Source organism: Dipodomys ordii, unplaced genomic scaffold (assembly GCF_000151885.1).
Source record: "Dipodomys ordii isolate 6190 unplaced genomic scaffold, Dord_2.0 Scaffold132, whole genome shotgun sequence".
Classification (NCBI taxonomy): domain Eukaryota; kingdom Metazoa; phylum Chordata; class Mammalia; order Rodentia; family Heteromyidae; genus Dipodomys; species Dipodomys ordii.
The window spans coordinates 4534252-4558615 of record NW_012267348.1 but is presented as its reverse complement, the minus strand read 5'-3'; the positions used below and the strand labels follow the sequence as shown (position 1 = coordinate 4558615).

General features: G+C 47.4%; 2 protein-coding genes across 3 annotated transcripts in view; one reads left to right on the top strand and one right to left on the bottom strand.

Moving 5' to 3' along the window:
- The window catches only part of Itih3 (inter-alpha-trypsin inhibitor heavy chain 3), a 13806-nt gene extending 12989 nt beyond the window's left edge, over positions 1-817 (top strand). The window contains exon 16 of the mRNA XM_013030722.1: positions 688-817. Coding sequence (XP_012886176.1) covers positions 688-817 — 130 coding nt within the window. The remainder of the gene's footprint in view (positions 1-687) is intronic.
- A 3272-nt stretch (positions 818-4089) lies between these two features.
- Positions 4090-24364, bottom strand: Itih4 (inter-alpha-trypsin inhibitor heavy chain family, member 4). 2 transcript variants are annotated; one of them, XM_013030777.1, is made up of 23 exons: positions 24236-24364; positions 22772-22932; positions 20535-20639; positions 20242-20404; positions 20047-20157; positions 19426-19554; positions 18421-18537; positions 18027-18195; positions 17821-17946; positions 17461-17642; positions 17194-17379; positions 14149-14288; positions 13770-13927; positions 13456-13485; positions 13146-13199; positions 12617-12727; positions 11514-11600; positions 11305-11331; positions 10851-10967; positions 9510-9684; positions 4963-5117; positions 4756-4852; positions 4090-4305 (listed from the first exon to the last, which is right to left on the bottom strand). In XM_013030777.1, the coding sequence occupies exons 1-23, from the start codon at positions 24323-24325 to the stop codon at positions 4236-4238; spliced, it is 2760 nt and encodes a 919-aa protein (XP_012886231.1). In that variant the 5' UTR covers positions 24326-24364; the 3' UTR covers positions 4090-4235. The 2 variants fall into 2 exon arrangements, with proteins under 2 accessions (XP_012886231.1, XP_012886232.1); XM_013030778.1 differs by lacking the exon at positions 13146-13199.

Sequence of the window (24364 nt, the reverse complement as noted above, 5' to 3'; positions counted from 1 at the left end):
GGTCTGAACTCTGGGCATGGGCACTGTCCCTCAGCTCTTCAGCTCAAGGCTAGCAATCTACCACTTGAGCCAAAGCGCCACTTCCGGCTTTTTCTGTTTATGTGGTGCTGAGGAATCGAACCCAGGGCCTCATGCTTGCAAGGCATGCATCCTACCGCTGAGTTACCTTCCCAGCCCCGATGTCACCTTATTCTTGACCTAAGAATTCTAGGCTTTTGAAATTTCATGTTTCAGTAGCTGGGGATACTGCTTAGTTAGGCTTTTATTCTTAGCACAAAAAGGAGAAAAGACAAGAATTTTCACTGGGTGCTGGTGGCTCATGCTTGTAATCCAAGCTACTCAGAAGGCTGTTTTGAGGATCATAGTTTGAAGCCAGTGTGGGCAGGAAAGTCCATCAGACTCTTACTTCCAGTAAACTACTCAGAAAAAGCTGGAAGTGGTAGAGCACGAGCCTTGGGTATAAGCTCAGGGACAGGTCCTGGGCCCAGAGTTCAAGAATTTCCAACTTCACCCTTCTTCAACCTTAAGCCCATGGCCACTGTAGCCATTCCCCCACCTTGATATTGGGGGATTAAGCTCAAGGCCTAGCACCTGCTAGGCACTCTGCCAGTTGAGCTACAAACCCAGTCCCATTACAGCCATCTTGCTTGCCATGCACATTATAGTTTCTCTCTCTCTTTTTCTTAGGGGTTCCCAGAAAGACTACAGAATGGATGCCAGTGTTGGTACCAAGGTTATGTGCTGGTTTGTCCACAACAATGGGGAAGGATTGATTGATGGTGTCCACACTGACTATATTGTCCCCAGTCTGTTCTAAGCAAATATATCCGCTCCTGTTGAGACAGAAGGCCCAGTCCATGGGGCATCTGGAATAGGGGCACAGAATGGGGCCTATGGGAGGGACTGGGACAATAAAGCCTAATATGGAAACCAGATAGCTACTAGCCTCTGCATGCCTTCCTGAGCCACTGCTCCAAGAACAGGCACAGTTTGGCAGCACTTCAAATGAGTGACAGCTGATAGGAAGGCAACTGCATAGGCTGATACAGCTGAGAGTCTGAGTTGGTTGGAGCAACACTTCAGAGTAAAATATATGACTTTTGAAAGGAAAAAAATCTACTATCAGCTCTGGAAAGTCAAGAAGGGTTGAGTGCATTTCAGAGTCCAGTAATGTCTTGTTTTTAAAGTCAGGGGGCATAGCTCCTATCAGGACTGTCACAAGTAGAAAGTACTCCCTGGCAAACATAGTGTCACCTATCCCTCAACCTGTCCACCTATGTGAGTAAGCTTTTTGTTCCATAACAAGAAACAAGAGATATCAACTTAGAAAAGAGATTTATTTTGACTCATGATTTTAGGTTAAACCTAAAATGGCTGGGTGCCATCACTTTAGGCTTATGGTCGCACAGTACATCATGTTGAGACTGCATTGTGGAGGTTTGTTCCTGTTATGGTGGTGACCAAAAAGAAGCAAAAAGAATAAAAGGAAAGGCATGGTCTCCAGTACTAACATCCTTCCTCTAGATCCCACCTCCTAAAGGACCAATCACTTCTCAGTAGTGCCATGGTCTGGCAACCACGCTTTGAACACATGGATTTTGAGGGCCATTCCAGATCCAAATTATCCATTCACTATCCTTCCAGCCATACATCTCTTACCCATTCATCTATTCTACCACCCATCTGTGCCTTTTATCATTCCCCCCATTTACCACCTACCCAGCCACCCATCTATCCTTCCCTTGGGTTACCAAATTAACACAATATCGTAGGCCAGGATATGGGACACACAAACAGTAATCCAGTCCTATTTTCATGGCTCCCTGCCTTCAGCTGGGCCAGGTCTTCCTGGGATCCTCCCATCCCTTCATGATGACCATTGGCTTCCCTACCAGTGAGCCTGGGGTGAGGTAACAAGGCAGAGAGAGGTTCCTGGAGAAGCATTCTAGCTTGGATGGCTGCAGTTGCCTTGCCTGGGTCTCACTGCCTCCTCTCCTGCCTCTCAGCGAGCTGCCCACAGAGCACCCTACAGGTGTCATCTCCTATTTATTGAGCTTGGGATCGAGTCAAAAGGCCTTCTTTGGCCTCTCCAGCTTCTTCTCATTCCTTTCCAGATGTTCCTCCTTGTTTTCTAGTCTCCAGACACACTGGCTGTTTCCAACTTATATTCTGTCCCAATCCTTTGCCTCTGCAGCACTGTGCCTGAGGGGCTAGGAGCATGCTGGGGGGAAGAGACCCTACTGGAGGAGCAGTGGATTATTTGTTAAATCACAGAACATGGGGCACACAAAGGATGGAAGAGAATGGAATCAAATTGTAGAGTCCTCAACGTCAGTAGGGGTGGTCTCTATCAGTATCTCCCACTGCAAAGGGCTCACAGCCACTTCCTTCTGCTGGAGCCCAAACTAGGCTTTTCTAGAGCTCACACTGGTCTGGGACATGGAGAGGGGACTAAAGGGAAGGGAACTCCCAGGAGGCTGTGGGGCACTCTTGCAGTCTGATGGCTGTTTATGATCTAGAGAGGGGGCACTAGAATGGCCCTCCCAATCTGATGGCCTTTCCTGGCTCTAGGATGAATGTAGCAGAGGTCTGGGTTAAATTGGCTAATAGGTCCAAACCTATGAAGGGATCCCTTAGAGAGAACAGGCTGTGCAGCTCCATCTGGTCCTGAGTGGGTTGAGGATCCACGTCAGCATGAGGTCCACATTTACATGTGTGCAATGGAGAGTTGTCCTGCCTAAGTGTAAAAAGGCATCTCCTAGCAGCAGAGCTGAGTGGGTCTAAGAAAGGAGGAGGTGATCCCCAAACAAAATCCTGCCCAGAAGCCAGGTGCTGGTGGTTCATACCTGTAATCCTAGCTACTCAGGAGGCTGAGATCTGAGGATCACAGTTCAAAGCCAGCCTTGGCAGGAAAGTCCATGAAACTTTTTTTTGGTCGACCATGGGGCTTGAACTCTGGGCCTGGGCACTGTCCCTCAGCTCTTTGGCTCAAGGCGAGCGCTCTACCACTTGAGCCACAGCACCACTTTTGGTTTCTGGTGGTTTATCAGAGGTAACCTGTTCCTGTCCTCCTGTGTACTTCAAATTGTCTCTAGACTATTTGGCTGACGTTGGCAAAAAACAACAACAACAACAAGACTCTCTTTAAAAATAATGAAAGCAAAAGAGCTCAGGACATGGCTCAGGTGTAGAATGCCTATACATCAGTGCCTATAGGGTCTTAAGTTCAAACACTAGTACCAACAACAAAAAAAAAGTTTGAGAGTTGACCTATAAAGAACAAGCCAGAAAGGGGTGGGGTGGAGTCAAGGGAAAGGGTAGATGAATGAAGAGAAAAGGGGAAAAATAAACTCAAGAACCCAAGATATATCCTACAAGATTAAGAAGAATGAGGGAAGGGATGAGGAGGAAAGGGATGGGAGAGGATGTTGAAAAGGGTGACACTGATCAAGATATATTGTATTTATAAACTCCTTTGTTAAAAGGCAACTCCTTTGAATCGCTACGTAAATAAAAAACCAAAAAACCCCAGGCCAAACAAGGGCACTGGTGTTTCATGTTTGTAACAGTATCTACCTAATGGCCTTCTCATCAACCTCTGCCTCCTTGCTCAGACCTCATAGAAACCCAGCTCATGTCCCACCTCTTTACAGTCTCCACGTTACAAGGGAAGGCTGTGCACACCCTCCCTGCTATATCTCAATGAACAGTCCTTGCTTGTGGAAGATGAATCTGGCCTATTTCCTTCCTTTCTCCTCCATTTTCCAGACATAAGAAAAGAAAGAGAGAAAAGGTTAATCCCCACTTTTGGAGTAAAAACTGGTTTCTACTATCCAGGTAACAGTAAAGCAACCACAGTCTCTGTTCTAGGTGTAAGCCCCTGAGTGGAGGCTACATGAATTTTACACTCCTATTTCAAATGAGTGGTTTAGTCTTCATTTTTTTACTTAAAAAAGAAATAATGCTAAAAGTTCTTCATGGGCCTTCCTGGCCAAAGGAGACGAATAGTGAAAAGGTCTAAAGTTCCACAAGGGTAGGTGTTCAGGATGGGATCCTGAGTTTACTCATATAGAACCACAGACACATTCCCTGGGCTTACAGTACCTTTCTTTATTCAATGCATAGGATGCCCCCTCCCCATCACATCCAGGCCCTACCAGTGCCCCTCAGCCATAGATTGGAAGCTATCTTCCCATCACAAGATGTCATAGAGGGTACAGATACTCCCATCTGCACTACAGCTCCACCAACCAGCAGGAAATCTCTGTCCCTGGGGTCCCCTCTTGATAATCCAACTTGACCTCTCTGGCATGGAGAAAGAACAGACAGAGACAGATAGTCAGCAAATCCGCAGGTGTGCTGGGAAGAGGTGGGATAGCTAGGGACAGGAGGCTTGGGAGTATCCAAGTCCCTCCAAAATTCCCTCTAGCACAGGCAAAGGAGGCCCAGTCATCACTGGGTTACCAAAGTGACCCAGTGTCTGTGGTCTCTATGGTCTAGGGCTCCGAGAATTGGTAACAGAGGCAAGACTTTCCTACTGTCCCCAACCAATCCTAGTACTCTTGGGCCTGAGCTGACTGTCCTTTGTGGAGACATGGAGAGCTGGCTCAGGTATGTACCTAAGCTATTGGCCTTCCACTATTTCTAGTTCCTGATCCAGGAAAGAAAGAATGGGGTTCTGCAAGAGCCTAGCTGCTAGCCTCCGAGTTACCACCCTGTCTCTGGCTGCACTCTGGCTTGCTTTTATTGCATCACCTGGTAGCAGAATAGTCTGTTCCCTGGACCCTCAATGTCCTTCTGCTGTCATCTTCTGTTTCTGGTGGGCTCCAAACTGGGTCCTTATAAAACTGGCCTGAGATAGAGAGAGCAAATCATCAAGGAGAGACACTGTGTGAGAGACTAGAAGAGGAGAGGTTGCTGCCTGTTCCCAAGCAGAGTAGTGTTTTAGGGCAGGTGGAATACCAAGGGTCCCGTTGACGAGGCTGGAGAAGCGGTCAGTGTCACGAAGAAGGAGCAGGAGCCCCTTCTCAGGGCCATGCCAGGACAATACACCAATGGTTGCTTTGTCTGGGCCACTGAGCAGTAGGAGGCCTTTCTTGTCCATGGTCATCTTCAGGCTGTGGAGAAACCCAACCCCCTGAGCAGGAAGGCAGAGAAATCTGCATGGAGCCTCAGATGGCCACATGGAATTGACTGGGGCTCCCTTCTTGTCTGGGAAGTCATAATGTGGCCTTGGGCAGGAAGTTACTTAAATCTGAGCTCAGCTTTCTTATTGGTAGAAAAGGACCAACATTAGATTAATGATATCGTTTCCCTGGCACTGAGTGGAGCAGGATAAATTGAGGGAAATGAGGCCTGATAAAGGCGTCTCAGAAAAACAGAAGCAGTATCTTTGCTTCAGCGAGACAACAGGGTGCATTCCTTCCTGAGAAATGCATTTCTCACCCCAAGAATTAATATCTTTTGGGGAGCATATATGCCTTCCTGAGAGAAAGGCTCCTCCCAAACCTACCATCCTACCCAAAATGTAGACAACAGGATGCCTTCCTTATCTTAAGAATAAGCATCTGTTTTATGACAGGATGCATTGTTACATAAAAGAAATGCCCCCAAACACCCAGGAACTGAGAAAGTATAACACCAGGAATAATTAGAGCAAAGATAAAATGTCTACCTTTGCATAACTTAAAGGCAGACCCCCTGCCTTTACAAAATTCCCTAACAGCCAAAGAGCTGTGTGTCTCTCTGTGTCTCTCCGTTAGAACACCCAAACCATTAGTGTGTCTGCCTTTCTGTTTGCTCATTTGTCTGCATGCCTACTTGCTTAGTAAAGTTCTGCCAAGTTTTCTTCCTGTTAGCCCAGAAGAGGCTTCTGGGTTAACATACTTAACATGCTCTTTCCCTAGGCAACACTAGGCCCATGTAGTAAAGGCAGCAAATGATTAGCCCTACCCCTCCCTGAGAGATCACCCCTTTGGGATAGCTATGACCATAGAAGGCAGCCAAATTCCCCAAATCCCAGAGGTTATAAAAAGTCACCTGAGACAATAGCTGGCACTTCTCACTTCCTCTCACCTGGTGAGAAGGGGTCTTGCCAGTCCCTTTACTGGCATAAACCTTTCCTTTGTTCTTCGTACCTGGATGGTTTTCTGGCAGTCTAATTTACTCTAACACTTACCATCATGACTTATCTAGAGATTCTTATTCTGTGATAAAAGTCAAGAACCCTAAGTGAAGAGTCTCTACTTTTAGAGGGAAATGTCACAGGCTTCACCTGCATCAAGTGACAGCACTACTTAAAAACCTGTTTTTAAACTTAGTTGGTCATGATTTTTTTTCTTCAGTCCTGGGGCTTGAACTCAGGGCCTGGTTCTGTCCCTGAGCCTCTCTGCGCTCAAGGCTACTGCTCTACCACTTGAGCCACAGCACTACTTCTAGCCTTTTCTGTTTATGTGGTACTGAGGAATCGAACCCAGGGCTTCATGCAGGCTAGGCAGGCACTCTACCACTGAGCCACATTCCCAGCCCCTAGTCTGTCATGAATTATGAGAGTATATGCTTTAGGAGCTGTAATAGTTAATGCTGATTATTAACTTGATTAGATTGGGAAGCACCCAGGACCTTATTACTAAAGCACATCTCTAGGTAAATCTGGGAGTTTATTTCCAGAAAAGATTAGGGGAAGGAAGGAAGATTAAAGGGGGAAGGCCTACCCTGAATGTGGGTGTTACCATACCTCAGGCAGCAGGCTGGATGGAATAAAAAAGGAGAAAAAAACTGGGCATAGTGACCCAAGCCTGTAATCCCAGAGACTAGGGTGGATCAGGGTTTGAGGCTAGCTCTGGAAAAATGTTATTTGCATTTCAACAAACTAACTAGGAGTAGTGAGTCACACTTGCAATCCCATCTACTTAGGAAGCATAGATAAGAGGATTGAGATCTGAAGATAGTCCCAGAAAAATGTGACAGACCTTATCTTAAAAAAAAAAAAAAGCTGGGCACCTGGTAGCTCATGCCTGTAATCCTAGCTACTCAGGAGGCTGAGATCTGAAGGTCATGGTTCAAAGGCAGCCCAGGCAGGAAAGTCTGTGAGACTCTTATCTCCAATAAACCACTAGAAAACCGGAAGTGGCACTATGGCTCAAGCAGTAGAGTGCTCGCCTTGGGCTGAAGAGCTCAGGGACAGCGCCCAAGCCCAGAGTTCAAGCCCCATGACAGACCAAAAAAAACCCTTCAGCTAAAGGATTGGTTTGGCTCTACTGGTAAAGTATTTGTGTATCAAATATGAGGCCCAGAGTTCAAGCACAAATACCACCAAAACAGTAACTTGTGGACAGGGATGGGAGGGGAAAACTGGGGGAAAGCAGAGGAAGGGTTGATCTTGTCCTAAACAAGAACTATACTCATTACCTGACTTATGAAATGGTACAACACATTAACAATAAAATTATATTTTTTAAAAAGTGGGGAGGAGAGAGGGTAAAGAGAAAGCCAGATAGCTGAGGCATTCTCTGTCCTTGCTTCCTAGCTATCATGATTGAGCTACTCTGTTCCACCACATCACCATCATGTTGACTAAAAACTCTGAAACTGATTCAAAATCAATCTTCTTTCCCTTAAGTTGTTTCTCTCAGTATTTGGTCACAGAAATGAAAAAGTCTGATGAACAGTTTCTCTGATACACCTACTCTGTACCTTCTGTTTTTGTGTCTCATGCCACTTTCTTTTGATGATTAGTATTTAATAATGTGTTTTAATGGCTAGAGGATAAGTCTCTTTTAAGTCTGTATCTTCCTTTTTTACTTAAAATAATCTTGAAATCCTTGTCCCTTTGTTTCTTTATGAATGTTAGTTTCCCTTAAACATGTGGAGTAAAACTCTGTTACTGTGAGGTGGTGGTGATGATGATGGTGATGATGATGATGATGATGATGATGATTTTGTGCCAGTATTGGGGCTTGAGTTCAGGGCCTTGGTGCTGTCCCTTTGCTTTTTCACTCAAGGCTGGCACCCTATCACTTCAGCCATAGCTCTACTTCCAGAGTTGGAGTGGTGAATTAGAGATAAGACTCCCATGGGTTTTCTTGCCTGAACTAGCTTTGAATTGTGATCCTTAGATCTCAGCCCCCTGAGTAGCTAGGAGTACAAGTGTGAGCCACTGGTGCCCAGTACCTTGAGGTTATTTCAAGTACAGTTGCTCCACATTTATATTACCCAGTGATTTAACTTTATCTAAAAGATGTACCTTAGGAATGTGGCTTAGTGCTAGAGTGTTTGCCTAGCATGCATGAAGCCCTCGATTTGATTCCACAATACCACATAAAAAGAAAAAGCTGGAAGTGGCACTGTGGCTCAAGTGGTAGAGTGTTAGCCTTGAGCAAAAGAAGTTCAGGGACAGTGACCAAGCCTTGAGTTCAAGCCCCAGGACTGGCAAAAATAAAATAAAATATGTATCTTGACTTCTTTATGTGTATTTGGGCTATCACTACAACTGAACAGAAATTCTTGATTTCATTTTCTTTTTTTTTTTTTTTTTTTTCCGGTGGTGGGGCCTGAACTCTGGGCCTGGGCGCTGTCCCTCAGCTCTTCAGCTCAAGGCTAGCGCTCTACCACTTGAGCCACAGTGCCACTTCCGGCTTTTTTCTTTTTGCTTATGTGGTGCTGAGGAATCGAACCCAGGCTCTCAGGCATGCAAGGCAAGCGCTCTACCACTGAGCCACCTTCCCAGCCCCTTGATTTCATTTTCTAGTGTGGGTTTCCAAGACACAGAAATGCAATTTATCTTTGTGTATCTATCAGATAACAAAAAACTTGGAGATCTTTTATGAAATTGGAAGGTTTTCAAATGAAACTCCCCAATTTGTTGGGTATGCGTTCATTTATCTGTGGGAATGAGACAAAATAAACCTTGCCTTCTTTTAGTTGTTTCTCTCAAGTATTTGTCACACGGACAAAACTGTGACTAACATGGCGCACTAAGGATAACATTCACATCCCCCATCCCAGAAAACAGTGATCTTGTATTTGCATGATCATCATCAGGACCTCACAGGCAGACAGTGTTGGTCTCTGGTGTGCCTGGGAGGTGCAGCACCATCTGATGGCACATTTCTCCAAGACTTCCTCTCGCTGAATCCCTCTGGCTCAGAGATAGAATAATTAATTATCTGTAGTTTTTGCAGTGAAGAAACAGAGGCTCCAGTGGGACTAAATGGCTTATGCAGAGTCACACAGGATTACTACATAGTTAGCTTCAAACCACACTGTACTGTCTGCACATGGGAAAGTGACCTGAGTTAGGTTTGAGAGGAAGTAGAACCCAGAATGACTCCTGGGCAACCTCCAGAGTTACAGGGGCTCAGGGCTAGTCTCTGAATCTCTATCCCTATGGGACTGTAGCCCACTAGCCCACTGCAGAAGATACCTGGCCATTCCATTCCTAGGTCTGTGGTTACTGTCAGCCAGTGCAACTGAAGGTCATCGGTTTGGGACCCCAACCCAGGTCTTACCCAGGCAGCACCAAGTACAATGTCTCCTTCCACTTGTATGCAGAGTTTTTTCGGTTCTGAGTCACTACCACATGTTCAGGGGTTGCATGAACCCGCAGCTGGGGGTTCTTGAAGATCACCTTGATCCATGAGAATCCAGCCTTCTCCATTTCATACTGGCCAGTAACCTCAAGTCCTGAGAAGGTAGACTGAACAAGTCAGAACCAAGTCTGATCACTGACCTGAATCTGATTCCATGACCCTAGAATTGTTCTTCATCAACTAGTCTCCTAAGGAGGGTCATTACTTTCCCCATTAACTCTTTTTTTTTGTCAGTTGTGGGGCTTGAACTCTGGGCCTGGGCACTGTCCCTGAGCTCTTCGGCTCAAGGCTATCACTCTACCACTTGTCATAGCTGCTACTTCCAGTTTTCTGAGTGGTTTATTGGAGATACGAGTCTCACAGACTTTCCTGCCTGGGCTGCCTTTGAACTGTGATCCTCAGATCTCAGCGTCCTGATTAGCTAGAATTATAGGCGTGAGCCACCAGCATCCAGCTTCCTCAGTAATTCTTTACATAGCAGGCCTAGCTCTTATGATCTCTTTATTCATCTCTTGTCATATATAGTTTTGAAGGGGCTCCTGAATCCTTGGCAATGGCCATCCTTGGTAAGCCTTCTGAGGAGCCTTGTCTCAAGTTCATAAATCTTTGTCTAGTCCCTGAATCTGAACTAGCTGGATGCCCAGGGTGAGATGGAAATTTCTGCTTCAGGGAGCAGACAGCAACTATATCTCAGTGATGAAGCAGGGGACCATGTAGTCCTGAGAGGAATGAGGTTGCTGTGGATGTCCCTTAGCTCTTGGTATTTCTACTTGAATGTCCCTGAGAAGTGTTCATCCTCAGGGTCTGTCTTGCTACTTCCGCTGGACCAGGCTCTTCTAGGACTAGTAAGTAGAATTTGGCTGGCACACCCACTCCTCCCACTATATCCCTCCCTCCATGCCACTTGGGGCCCATGGAGAGACAGGGGATCTGTACTCTGCAGCCCTGATTCCTCCATCTTAGAACACCCCCACTCTTTCCTCTGCTTGTCTGTCAAGGCCCAGCCTTCTGGGATGGCTCCAGGCAGCTCCCCTGGATCCTCAGGCTCTGGTCCCTCACTCTGTGATCTGATGCTAATATACACAATCTTGCAGACCTGCATGTAATGCCCAGAGAGAGACCCAAGTTGCTGTGGGAGTGTCATGTTTGGACACATGGTATCTGCACATGCAGTGTGTATATCTCTGTGAGTATATGGTAAATGGATGTGAGTGGTGTCTGGGTCTCTCTCTCTAGGTCAATGACTGGGGCACCTCTCACCTTGGCCTTGGTCTGAGAGCAGGTTCAAGGGTCCTTGAGAGCGCTTGATGTCCACACAGAGCCGGTTCACTGTGGGCCCAGGCAGTGACATAGTGACAGCAGGAGCCTGAAAGGGGACTGGGACAGCAAGGACACAGTTCCTAGGGCAGGTAAAGAGTTCTAGGAGGAGCAAGACACTGGTGGCTTGTGCCTGTAATCCTAGCTACTTAGGAGGCTGAGATCTGAGGATCACGTTCAAAGCCAGCCTGGGCAGGAAAGTCCGAGAGACTCTTATCTCCAATAAACCACCAGAAGACCCGAAGTGGTACTGCGGCTCAAGTGGCAGAGTGCTGCCTTGAGCTGAGAGCTCAAGGACAGTGCCAGGCCCAGAGTTCAAGCCCCGTGACTGGAAAAAAAAAAAAAAAGTTCTAGGGGGAAAGGATAGGGAGGGGTACTGAGAGGATTAGCCACTTACCTTGGGAAGGGTGTATTTGGGTGGTTTCTAAAAGAAGAAAGAAAGATCTGGATTCATTCGGCCCTTTCCTGAGGAATAGGACATTGTAGGATGGAGTACTAAACAAGTGTGGCCAGAACTCTCTTTCATTGAAAGCCTCAGAGTTCTCTCTTCCCTGGATCTTCCAGTTAGGACAAGAAGTTACTCCAGGGGTTCTGGCCTGGGAGTACCTTTGATTTGAACTTCCACACCATGTAATACAGTCTGATGGGGATCTGAGGGAGCCATCTGTGCAACAGTGGGGCTGGCTGCAAAAACTTTGGAAACAAAAAGGGAGCAGTCCGTCAAGACTCAGGGTTATCAGCACATCTTTCAGGCACCCCTCCCTTTTGCTACCCAGCAAATTCTAGTACACTCTGCCCCCCAGCAGTCATATCTGAGTCTAGACTAAGGGGATAAAAAACTACAAGGGAGGATGCTAGCTTTAGGAATAGGGAAAGCATTCCCTTCCTAAAAAGCTTTATCATGAGGAATGAATTTCATCCAGTGGGAACAATAGGTATAAAGCAACCTAAGGACAGTAAGAAAGCCACGAGAGCTTACATCAAAGGAGATAAAATGCAGAGGACAAGGCAAAGGGGAAGCTGGTGGACAACTGGCAAGGGCAATCACAGAAAATTATATGCTCTAACCATTTAGGGCAGAAAGCTAGAAGAGAGGATTCCTGGATAGGCTGGACCCACACAGAATGGGTAACTTTCCCTTTCTGGCCTGTGCTTAGTGTTTTTTTCTTTTTGCCAGTCTTGGGGCTTGAACGCTGGGCCTGGGCTTTGCCCCTAAGATTCTCTTGCTCAGGGCTGGGAAGGTAGCTCAGTGGTAGAGTGCTTGCCTTGCATGCATGAGGCCCTGGGTTAGATTCCTCAGCACCACATAAGCAGAAAAAGCTGAAAGTGGTGCTGTTGCTCAAGTGGTAGAGTGCTTGCCTTGAGCTGAAGAGTTGAGGGGCAGTGCCCAGGCCCAGAGTTCAATCCCAAGACTGGCAAAAAAAAAAAGGATTCTTTTGCTCAAGGCTAGTGTTCTACCACTTATGCCACAGTGCTACTTCCAGCTTTTTCTGAGTAGTTTACTGGAGATAAAAGTCTCAGAGACTTTCTTGCCCTGGTTGGCTTTGAACCATGAGCCTCAGATCTCAGCCTCCTGTGTTACTAGGATTACAGGTGTGAGCCACTGGCACCTGGCATACTTAGTGTTTTTTCTTACCCAACTCTAAGGGGCAGGTTTAGTGACCTTCCTAGAAAAACTGAAGCCCACCAGGAGTCAGAAAGTAGCTTACGGAATGGCAAATCTACTGGGTCTCTCCAGGTCTTTGTTGGGAGTCTGAGACGTCTAGAAGGAAGAAGAGGTCCAGGCTGTCCATTCATTTTAGAGAGACCTCTAGCTGCATCTTTGGAAGCAGAAGAGACACTGTAAACTCCTAGTTTGGAAAGGTTGACACATAATAGCTTTCTCTGAGCTGGTAACATAGATCCTCATTGGGATCAGAGACCTTGTGCCATCAGTGAGATATAGAGAAGGCAGGTGGACCACTCCCAGCCTACCACTTTGTAGTGGGAATCATTCACTGCTAGAACTCCTCCCCAGACAGCGCTTCTCAAATTACCTGGTGTAGTGATTCTTCTTAGGAGAGAGGGAGCATATTCATAGCTGCTGCCTAATCAAACACATCCAAGTTCAACTTCAGGCCTGTTACCAGCCATGTTAGCCAGGCAAACAATTTCCCCTCCACAACGGCAGAACCTAGTCTATAGCCAGGGTCATAATTCCATTCACCATCCCTCCCCACAACAAGCTTCCTGTGCTACCTGTTAGTCTGGACAGTCGGGCTCCTTTGGCACGAAATATGGAAGGATTATAACCTGGAAGTCAGTGAGACTTGGGTTTGTTCCTTGGACTTACCTTTCTGGGGTCCCAGATAGATGGGAACTATGTCCCCAGGACAAGGCCTAAGGGATAGCCAGTGTTTCAATGAGCAGGTGACTAAATGCACCAGCATGTTTGGTCAGACACACTGTTTCTAGGAAGTGGCAGGGTAAGGACCTTTGCCACCCTAGTGAGCTTTTTGCCACACTAGGAACCCTACCCAGGCCAGCCTTTGGGCCCATTAGGTCTTACCTCCTGAGACGACTGTCTTCTGTTTGTTCTCTGGATGGTGGGGGAAGGGAGAAAGAAGGAAGAGGGAAAAGGAGAGGGGAGAGGGAAAAAGCAGTGCTTTTGATCAATTTGATATGTTTATGCTTAAATTTGCTTCTCAACACTGAAACTACATAGGCACATGCAATTAATCTGGGGAGCCAGGAAACCTAGCCTCAATTTCCCTGCCAATAAAACAAGTTGGGGCTGCTCCTGAGCTCATGGGAATCTGTCAGGGGAGGGGACAGGACTTGGTCTTGGCCAGAATACAGAGGAGGCTGGAGTCTTAGCCTCACCTTCACTGTTTTCCACAGGCTTTTCAGCAACAGACTCTTTTTGGCCTTCAGGCCTGGTGACCACCATAGATGTGAGAGGAGTGACAAAGTTGTACTTGAGTGACAAGTTCAGAGCTTGGGTCTGGAGGGCCTGTGAATCGGTATCTGGTGCAGAAATACTGTGGATAGAGGATATCAAAGCTCAGGAGGTCTTTGGGTACCTGGACAGTCTCCCTTCCAGTGGTCCCTTCTGGGGGAGTCCACTAGGAAGAAGTGGAGTTGACATGATCCTTCTGTCCACACCCAGGAGAATCCCATGCCAGCTATGCCTGCTTCACCAGAAAAGGGTTTGGGTAACACTGATACTCTACCCCAGTGGTCTGCAGTCAGGGCCACTCACATCTGCTCTAGCTGCTGCTGGATGGTCAGGTAGGCCCAAAGTCTCTCCATGAAGTTGTGGAAGATGTACTTGGGGCTCCGGAACTCCTCCTCCTGCTGGGTCACGTTGGACTCAGTTTGGAAGGTGATGTTCTGCATGTGCTGGAAAAAGAAGCCCAAGCAGGGCAGAAGCAGTAAGGGCCTGAGGGCCATCCCACCCTGCATGTACTTCTGAGCCCTGATTGGAAGTAGGGCCATTGGTGCATTGGCCAACTTTCAAGCGCTGCTGTAGGGAACTCTGAAACTGAGCTGTAAAACCTGGAAAAGGTTTGAGAGGTTGGAATGCTGCCTCAGTAGTACTCAGAACACTGAGAACTGGTCATGGAAGGATTAAAACAGACAGCTCTGGAGAGGGTTAAGAGACTGAAATGCCACCCCACTTCCTTAGTGCTGGAAGAGCTAAGACAAAGATCTGAGAGCTTGACTATAAAGGCTAAAGTTAAATTCATGTCTGGATCTTGCCTGGGGTTACAGTCTCCTTTCTCAAAACAATAAGGGAACCAGTGTTTCTCAGTTAACTGTTTTGGCTCTGATTGTAATATTAGTACAGATGTTTTATTTTTTGCATGTATCCATGGTAACCTTCCCTGTTTGAACTCACATAAATATACCTGCTTGTGAGAACTCAGGGCCCAAGTAGCCTTGGGACCCCTGGGCCCTGCTATCTCTCTATGTCTCTGTGTTCTAATTTCTTCAGCTCTGGTATTCCCATTGTGCTGCTTTGGATTGCAGCTAGCAACAGGCTACCACAGGCCTCATTTCTTTTGAATTGAGATGAAATATAAAAGGGGCCTAGGGGTAAGGTCTCTAAAGACAGGGAGATGGAGATAAAGGATAGATAGCAGCAACTGTCCAGGAGCAGTAAGATAGATACACAGTCAAAAGTTCAGTGTTAGCTGACCCTTTAGGGGAAAAGGAAATAAAGATAGGACCTGAATCCCAGGCTAGCATCAGGAAGGACTTGCAAATTCAGTGAGGAGCAGAAAGAAACACAGCGTATAGCACCCTCGCCTCTACAGATGGAGAAAAAAAAAAAAAAACAGGAAGGAAAGGGCCTTCCATGGAAGAGTTGAGAACAAAATGTATGGCTCCAAATTTGGGGCTTCATCTATTCTAACAAACTGTCCCTAAACAAATTGGCCTCCATGCTGAGGCTCTGCATGGGGGAACAATGACAGAAAAGCATGCACCCAGGCTTTAGATGGACTAGCTACTTTCTTCTGTGAGAAGTGCAGGGAGTTATCGTCCCAAGCTGGCTCAGCTAGCAGCTTGGAAAATAGGGGGTGAGGGCAAAAGAGCCCAGGTCTCCTTCACAGAGGTCTCTCCAGAAGCCAAGAGGCTCTTTACAATGCGACTCACTTCCTGCCTGCCCTGATGGCAATGGTCTCTCTGTTTCTCATCCAGAGCTTTGGCATATATAGATCACCTGCACAAAATTTCCCCTATCTACATGTACAGGTATATATTTGGTGTTTTCTTTCCCTTAAATGAGCACTGAATAGATAAACATTGTTTTACTTGGACTTAAACAATAATATTTTCAAAAATAAGGTCTGGGCTTGGAAGGTGGCTTAGTGGTAGAGTACTTGCCTAGCATGCATGAAGCCCTGGGTTCGATTCCTCAGTACCACATAAACAGAACAAGCTGGAAGTGGTGCTGTGGCTCAAGTGGTAGAGTGCTATCCTTGAGCAAAAAAGCAGCTCAGGGACAGTGCCCAAGGCCCTGAGTTCAAGTCCTAGGACTGGGGAAAAAACAAACAAACAAAATCTAAGGTCTGAGATAGTACTACTGAAGTAACTACTAAAACAAAGACATATCTGTCCATGAACAACCCTAAATCACCTTGGGTTCCATGCTTTGGCACCTTTGGTCTATAGGCTAATATCAGCTACTGACATGTATGGAGGGTTTATGCTTGGCTGGACACTGATTCCACAGTAACTTTATGAAATGGGCCATGAGTTATTCTTATTTTTACACAGAAGAAAACTGTGGCATAAGGAAGTTAAGGTGACTTTGTCATTTATCACCTCTGGGAGGTGGCAGAGATAGCTTTGATGCCAAGTAAGCTGGTCTTACAGTCTGCATGAATAGTCACCATACTTGGGTATGTATCCTGAGTCTAGGCTTAGCCCCCCCTTGCCCACTGCCATTCTCTATAGAAATGCTGCCCTTCTGCTACACAAGTCTGGAATGCCTCTCTTTCCCATCTGGGTTTTGCCTGCTTCCTACTTATCCATCACTCTTAGCAAGTCTCCATTTCTAAGAAGACCATTCTGATCCTCAGCCAGCCTAGAATTCCCAGTGTTGCTTCATGGAGGCCCTGGGTTTGTAAAGACCATCCCAGCTGTAACTCCATGTTTCTACGTAAGCTATCTCTCTCTACTAACCTATCTCAGGGATAGGTTAGTCTCTTTCATAGAAACATTCCAGTACCTTAAGAAGGACCTGATTCAGAGCATGTGTTGTTTTTCTGTGATATCACAGGGATGTACTGAAAAGGTAGCACAGGCTGAGCCTCTTGGGGCACAGAAGCAGAGATAGTTGAGCAAGACTGGTCTCCTGATACAGATGCAATGGGGCCCAGTGCATGTTGCTTCTCCTGCCTGGAGCTCAGTCTGGTCATCTGTGAACTGGGAATAGCCCTGTCTGGCCTATAGCAATGCCAGCAGCTGGTATAAAGACTGATGGGGATGACAATTAGGAAGGAGCCCCTGCTATGATCTCAATGGGTAGGCAGTGGAAGGGCAGACTGACTGCCCAATGTCTACCTGTGCCAGGCACACACAGGTGCTCCCAGAAGCAACAATGATTCACTGAGGCAGAGTCTGGTGTCATCCATAGGTAGCTGAAGGGAAACCTAAGACCCAGGGCACTTTGAGTCTCACTCTAGATCAAACAGCTGGTGCTTGGCACGGTTGAGACTTGAACCTAGGCCCTCTAGCTGAAAAGGCGAAGGGAGTTACCAATCTATTCTCCACTTTAGTATGATTTAATCACACTCACCATCTGCCCACTGACTTTGGCTGAGAGAACATCAAGATCCTTGTCCTGGAGTTTCCCAGCCACCACCATCTCTGAGCCTTTGAAGAAGAGCCGGAAATTGTCCTTTGTGATGGCTTCCACAGAATTGCTTGAGTACTCGAAGGCCACGGCTGACAGCAGTGGGCTGGACACTTCCTGGTAGAAGTCCTATGAGATGGCAGGGACATGGGTCACAAAGATTAGTCTGGAACTGGCTAGCTCCACACTCCACTTGGGGTGTACAGACACCTGGAGTTGTAGGGCAGAGTCTGAATCCTCGTATATGCGTCGTGCCAGACCATTGTTTTCCAGTGCCATCTTCTCCAGGAAGGTGTAGCTGACATCAAATCCAAAGCCCAGGCAGAAGAGGCTGTACTGGCCTCCTATGGCTTCTTGTACGTTCTTCTGTATCCTTGTGGGATCTGTCACACCTGAACTCACAAGTTTGAATGAGAAAAAAAAATTTGTTCAATGGGTAATTCTGTAACCCCAAAGCCTGAAGAGGTCTAAGTAACCCCCCCTCCTAGCTCCAGGCCCCACAGCAAGCCCAGACATAGCCCCAGCTGTGTCCCTCAGCAGGGTGACCTGCAGTAATTGCATTCTCCTCACCCACAGTGGGGTCACCATCAGTGAGCAGAATGATGATGGAGATGCTCCTTGCAGGCAGCAGCTCAGCCTTGTTGCTGCTCTCCAGAAGCTTCACGGCCATCAGCATGGCATCATTGATGTTGGTCCCTGAAGGGCACACACTTGAAGTAGCTCCCAGCTGAATATCCCAAAAGCTCCCTAGGCTTTGGGGCTACATAGGCACCCACCTCCCAGGGCATGGATGCTGGCTACATGGCTTGTGGCCTCCTTCACATTCTCAGCTGAGGCTGGCACCAATGATGACTTCCACTGGGTTGCTTCCCCACTGAAGACAATGAGGTTGAACTGATCTTTGGGGCTGAGGTCATTCAGGATCTGGATTAGGGCTTCCCGGGTCTGGTTAGAGGGAGAAGAGCAAAGGGCTCAGAGGTGCTTCCTGAGGGTTCGTGACACTTGAGCTGGCATCCTGGACAGATGTCTAGAGTGGTGACATGGTATGTATTTTGTGAACAATGTCAGAAGCCCCAACCCCACCTCCGAGGTGATGGACCAGGCAGACAACAGATGGTGGCATAAGGGAACTAGAGTTTTCAAGGGCAACTTCCAGCCCTTGGGACCCACCTGCTGGATTTTCCTGCCACTCATGGAGCCGCTCTTATCAATGACAAAGATCACATTCTTGGGCATCGTGGGCAAGTCCTCAGGAGCAAAGTAGTGCACAAAGTATCCATTCTCAATCTGTGACCAGAGAGAGATCACACTGAGGTGATAAGAGATGCAGACTTGCTCTACCCTGGAAACCGTACCTTCATTTCAAATCTTATGAGCTCCTGTGTTCTATGCCCTCTTTTCCATCCCACTGCTAACAATCCCATTTCTCCTCTCCTTTGCTATCTTCATGGCTCAGCCTTTCTCTAGGAGAAACCTTTTTTTTCTCACATGTGAGCACTAGAACTCTCCCTAGCTTTGCCTCCTATTTGATTCAGCACTGGACTCAGCTATACTAAAAGGTTCAGCCTAACAACTATCAAACAGAGGAAAGACTTAAAAAAAAAACATGGGGCAAAAGGAAGCATAATGATGTCAGAAACTTGTGTGATAGAAGCTCTTATAGTTGAGTACAAAAATGAGCGATGAGCCTCCTGGCATCAAAGGCAGACAGGGAACCCTCACAGCAGCTCTTCACAGAGAAAATCTTTTTGTGCTTTGAAAGACACTGTTTCAAGGATGACTCTGTGCTCACTCCAGGTGCACACTAAGGATGGCCCATCAGATTTTTCTTCTAAACATTCATGCTCAGGAAATTTGTCATGGCAGACAGATTTCTAGGTTGCTTGTTCTTTTTTTTTTTAATTTTTTTATTTTTTGTCGGTCGTGGGGCTTGAACTCTGGGCCTGGGTGCTGTCCCTCAGCTCTTCAGCTCAAGGCGAGCACTCTACCACTTGAGCTACAGCACCACTTCCAGTTTTCTGGTGGTTTATTGGAGATATGAGTCTCACAGTCTCTCCTGCCTGGGCTGGCTTTGAACCTCGATCCTCAGATCTCAGCCTCCTGAGTAGCTAGGATTACAGGCGTGAGCCACCAGCGCCTGGCAAGGTTGCTTGTTCTTGTCTAAAGTATACCCACCTGAATGGAGCCCCCAGAAAGAGTCCGGTTCACATCATAGCGGATGATCAAGCTGCCATCCAAGACTGTGTCCTCTTGATCTGGAAACTTTTGTTGCTGGGACAGTGTTGGCTTAAACCGGATGTGAGCCTAGAGGAATAACCTGGGCTGAAGTGGGGAGCAGGTCATGCCAATACCATCTGCCACCTCTGTAGGCACACTAGGAATCAGGATTCCAGCTACTGCTGTAGGTCAGTGTTCCAGGGGTTTTTCAAGCTGTGCTGTTTTCGTGTGTGTGTGGTGTGTGTAGCTGCTGTTTTAGTGTGTGTGTGTGTGTGTGTGTGTGTGTGTGTGTGTGTGTGTGTGTGTGTGTAGCTGGAAGAGGCCAGGCTCAGAACACTGAAATCTAACTATCTCCTCATCTTTGCCTGACTGCAGGACTTGGTCATTAGTCTGCTTCTCAAGTCCATCAATCACAGATCTCAGATTTTGCACAAGTGCCCACTGTTGGTGTCTAGGCCTTGCTCTAAGTGCCCAGTAGTGGCATAGTTGGAGATCTCAGAAGCTCCTCCAGCTAAGAGTCCCAATTGTCATGGATTGTGCACCAGTCCCAAAATGCTCTTGCCCTCCACCCTCCATTACCTTGGTCTTATTCTGTGAGGTCATGAGGGCATCTTCCAGCTCATTGGTCATGAAAGTGCTCTCTGTCTCCAGGAAGCTGATTCCCTGAGGCTCAAAGATGTGAATGTCCATCTGGAGGCAAGATAATGGTCACCAGGATAGCCAAGAGCCTGAGCTGAGCTCATGGGAGGCCAAGCAGCAAGGAGGACCAGGTACCTGCAGGTGCTTGACCAGCTGCTGGGGCTGCACTTTTAGCAGTAGTTCATATGCTCCCAGATGCCGCCTAAGTAGCTCTTCATACACCAGCTCAAACGTGACCTTGGCAGAAGGAGCCACGTTCACTGATACCTGGAACTGCTCCGTCTTTCTCCCAGTGGTCCTGGGGGTGGGGTGGGGGGGAAGGACATCAGGCCTGCCCCTCCAGGTCAGGTAGGCTATGTTTGCTGGAGGAGAGCAAGGGAAATAAACAAGAGGTCTCTCTGTCTATAGCCCCCTCCCAATCAACTCACTTGATAAGGCCTGCACTCTCTCCCCGCCTCACTGCAGTGCTGTACTCTTCCTGGGCTTTGGCCTTCTCCTTGATGTTTCCTGGGTAGGTCACGCCATCAATGATCCTGAAGAAATGGAGTGAGAGCTGTTGAGAGCCTGATTATCTAGGACTCGATGTGTTAAAAAAAATTTTTTTTTACTTGGAGATCCTGGGTTTTAAACTTAGGGCCTCATATTTGTTAGAGCTCTACCACTGTTCTTAGTTATTTTTCAGATGGGGGTCTTGTGTTTTGGCCTGGGTTAGCCTTGAGCCATAATCCTTCTACCTATACCTTCTACATAGCTGGTATTACAGGCATGAACCATCATGCTGAAGCTGTTGATTGAGATAGGGTCTTAACTAACTTGCAAGAGTTAGTCTCAAACCATAAGCCTCCCAAAGGCATGTGGCCTTTTGGTATGCTTTTCAATACAGTGACATCTATCTTTCCCAGAGCCTATGGCCATTTATTATTTACGTACTGTGTAGGAATACCGTGTAGGAGGTCCTGGATAGGGGGTTAGGTGGGGCGTCCACCTCCAGGAGGCAGGTATAGTTAGTCCACATGGGTTTTATGGAAGGGACATCCGGAAGGTAGCAGAGGAGACAAGGCTGGCTGTCTTTAGTTAGCCCTCTCTTCACCCTTGCAACCTGGCTCCATATTCCAATGTGCCTCTTCCCTCATGGGCTGTTCCCAGAGGCAGTGGGCAATCACCATCAGGAGCTTTCTGAACCACATCTTGTCCAGCCCTGTATCCAGCCTTAAAGTTGAGAATCTGGGCAGAAAACAGACCCAGGACTAAAGGCTGCCATCTGATCCTATTCCCTGAAGCTCTCTCCTTTCCCTCCTGCTCAGGGAAGGTACTCTGCATGGAGCTTGGAATCTCTGGAAATAGAAATGGAACAACTAGACAAGACTCCAAGGTGTGGAACTGCTCCTAGCAGGCGTAATTTGGGTTGAGAAAGAAGAGTCCAGGACATTACACTGAAAGGAAAATATTCCAAGAGGGGTGAATAGGGACATGTCAGGTAAATAGATGCCTGCTCTGTCTGGCTGTGGTGTGAAAGGGTAGCAGCATATGGGGTAAGGAGCAGGACTAGCTCCTCCTCCACCTCCCGGGTCTAATGTAACTCTGGGCCAGGAAGCAGCTATGACGCCAACAGTCTGATGCCTCCTCCCAGATACAGTTCTCTCTTCGGATGTCTTTCTGGGCTACTGACCAGGTCAAGGAGCAGAGAACCTTGCCCTTGTGTCCCTATCTCATAGAGGAGCAAAGTGTGGGGGCAGAGGATGGTGCCAGACCTGGGCTATCAGCTGAGGCATGGCCTTGGCTCCTAGTGGAGGCTGGAAGGTTCCAGCCCAGGCTTAAGACTAGGAAAACAGAAGCTACTGTCTGGTATGGGGGGATGATGAAGAGAAAAGGTGTCAACTACACGGACTCCAACCCCCAATGCAGTTCTTCAGAGATACCCTCTCTGTCAAGCGGCAGAGGCCAGGGACAGGTTGCTGAATTCAGCAAACATTGCAAAACTCTGTGTGTGTGCAGGGGCGGGGGGGGGGGGGGGGAAAGAAGAGATGAGGGCACATCAGAGGACTGAGGACTGGCACCAGTTCCCAGAAGCATCCTAGGCATCTCCTGAAGTGACAGAGCAGATGTGTCTCCTGCCAAGGCAGTTCTCCACTATGGGGGTAAAGGGGTTCATAAGTCCTGTTTTTCAATCTGAGATGATTTGCCTTTGGTGACTACTTCCTGCCTGGCTCTGGCATTAGTAAACCCCAACTTTGTGATCCTTGAAGACACACAAGTGCCATGGACCTCTGCCTGCCATCTGGTAGCACTTTTTCTTTTGTCAGTTGTGGGGCCTGAACTCTGGGCCTGGGAACTGTCCCTGAGCTCCTCAGCTAAAGGCTGGTGCTCTATCACTTGAGCCATAGCGCCACTTCCGGCTTTTTCTGCTTATGTGGTGCTGAGGAATTGAACCCAGAGCCTCATGCATGCAAGGCAAGCGCTCTACCACTGAGCATTTTTTTGACAGCCCGGATGGCAGGAAGGATGGAGACATCTTTGAGCTCCTTAGTAACATTCCTGTCCCTGTAAGGCCAACAGGTGGAACACAGCTTCCTGTGTGCCTACTTCTGGAAGAATCTTAAGGGGCCCAGAGGACATGGAGTTGCAGGACTGGTGTGGGATGAGGAGGGGTTAGGAAGGTACTTACATGGAGAAATTGGTGATAAAGGCTTTCTTGGGCAGTTCCATCTGGAAGGTGGCCTCCCGCACGGTATCGGCTCTGTTGACCACTCGGCTGGTGATAACCGTATGTGCAAACCGGGATGAAACCTTGGAGTCCACAGTAAGGCTGTAGATGTCGATGTCATTCTGGACCAGCAAAGGGGAAGAGGGTTAGATAGTTTCAGTGCCACCAGAGCTCTTCAAGAGTGGGCCATGACGCACACCTCAGACCAGTCTCCCAGACCTGATCTAGTCTCTGACTAGGCCTCAGGCTGGACCCAGAGAAGCATTTCCCATATGAACATTCATCTGAATTTAGAGGCAGCTTTGTGGTTCATTTCCCCATCCTATAGCAAACAAGGAAGGGGCCATATCCATCTTGTTCTATGGGGGCCTCCAGTGCCCCCTGGAGAACAGCTAGTACATAGGTATTGGGGGATCCGAAGTCCTCTCTTTTCAGATCCCTTGGTGGGATCAGGACTTTTGTGTCTAGGCTCCAGCATCAGTGAAAGGGCAGTAAACTAGTTCTTTGATTTTCTGGTAACTTTGATCTTCATGAAAATGGGAGAAAATCCTCCTCCTAGTCTTCTCTGAGGAGGGACCCACAGGAAGTGGGAGAAATTTGGCAGTAGAGCAGGATCTAAAAGTTGAGAATCTTTGCCCATTTTTCCTATCTCTCCAAAAGTTACTTGTCCACACAGATGTTCTTTGACCCAGAGGTGTACAATCTGCTAGGAAAGAGCACAGATAACATGTGCGTATACTGTTTGTTGCTTACAGTGTGCCAGGCTTGTGTCTACACTAAGTTTGTTCATATGCTAATGGCTGCAAGCATATAGAGTTCAGCACAGAGCAGCCCAGTGGTTTTTAAGTTTAGCTTTGTGCCATATACTGCACAAAGCACTAAGCTTTTATCTGGTACTTTGTGCTTGGATTTCACATATCTGCATTATTACTCCTTTTTCATTCAGTCCACAAGACTTTTCTGCCCTGACTGGTTTAAACCCAGATCCTCAGATCTCAGCCTCCTGAGTAACTAGGTTTACAAAGGGTGAGCTGCTAGCACTTGGTGATTACCATCTTTTACAGATGAGGAAATAGAATTGAAGAAAGAACAGACAACTTCCTGGAAGTCACTCAGTCAGGGAGTGGAAGAGCTGGATTCATAAAGCCATATTCTTATCTATTCCATTCCATTTCTAGCGTCAAAGGGCAAGTGGCTAAGTGCATGACCCATTCTAGTAAGTGGGGGAATACTTACCTGTAAGGGCCTCAGGGTGGTGTCTGGTGGATAGTCAATACCATTTCTTTATACACACTGAGTTTCACACACTCTTAAACACTTCCATACCTAGAGGTTCCCTCCAGTTTCCCAGACACCTGCTCTGTTTTGCTAGTTCACATCACACACACACAAGAGCTCACACAGGCATCCAGAGGTACCTGATACCTTTTGTGCAGTAGCAGTATGGAGGACAGACAGCAGTAAAGGAAAGACCAGCACAATGCTGCAGCTGTGGACAGCAGCTGGGTTCTTCATTTTGGCTCTGGTGCCTGCTAGGCTGCTTCTGAACCTGAG

What these genes read in the sequence shown, in the direction of transcription:
- Itih4 (XM_013030777.1), bottom strand. Translation starts at nt 24,325, where the DNA reads ATGAAGAACCCAGCTGCTGTCCACAGCTGCAGCATTGTGCTGGTCTTT. An exon ending in CAGCATCCATGCCCTGGGAG is followed by an intron (nt 17,947 to 18,026) that starts GTGGGTGCCTAT and finishes TGTGCCCTTCAG; the next exon opens with GGACCAACATCAATGATGCC. An exon ending in CCAAAGTCAGTGGGCAGATG is followed by an intron (nt 14,289 to 17,193) that starts GTGAGTGTGATT and finishes TTCTTTTTCCAG; the next exon opens with CACATGCAGAACATCACCTT.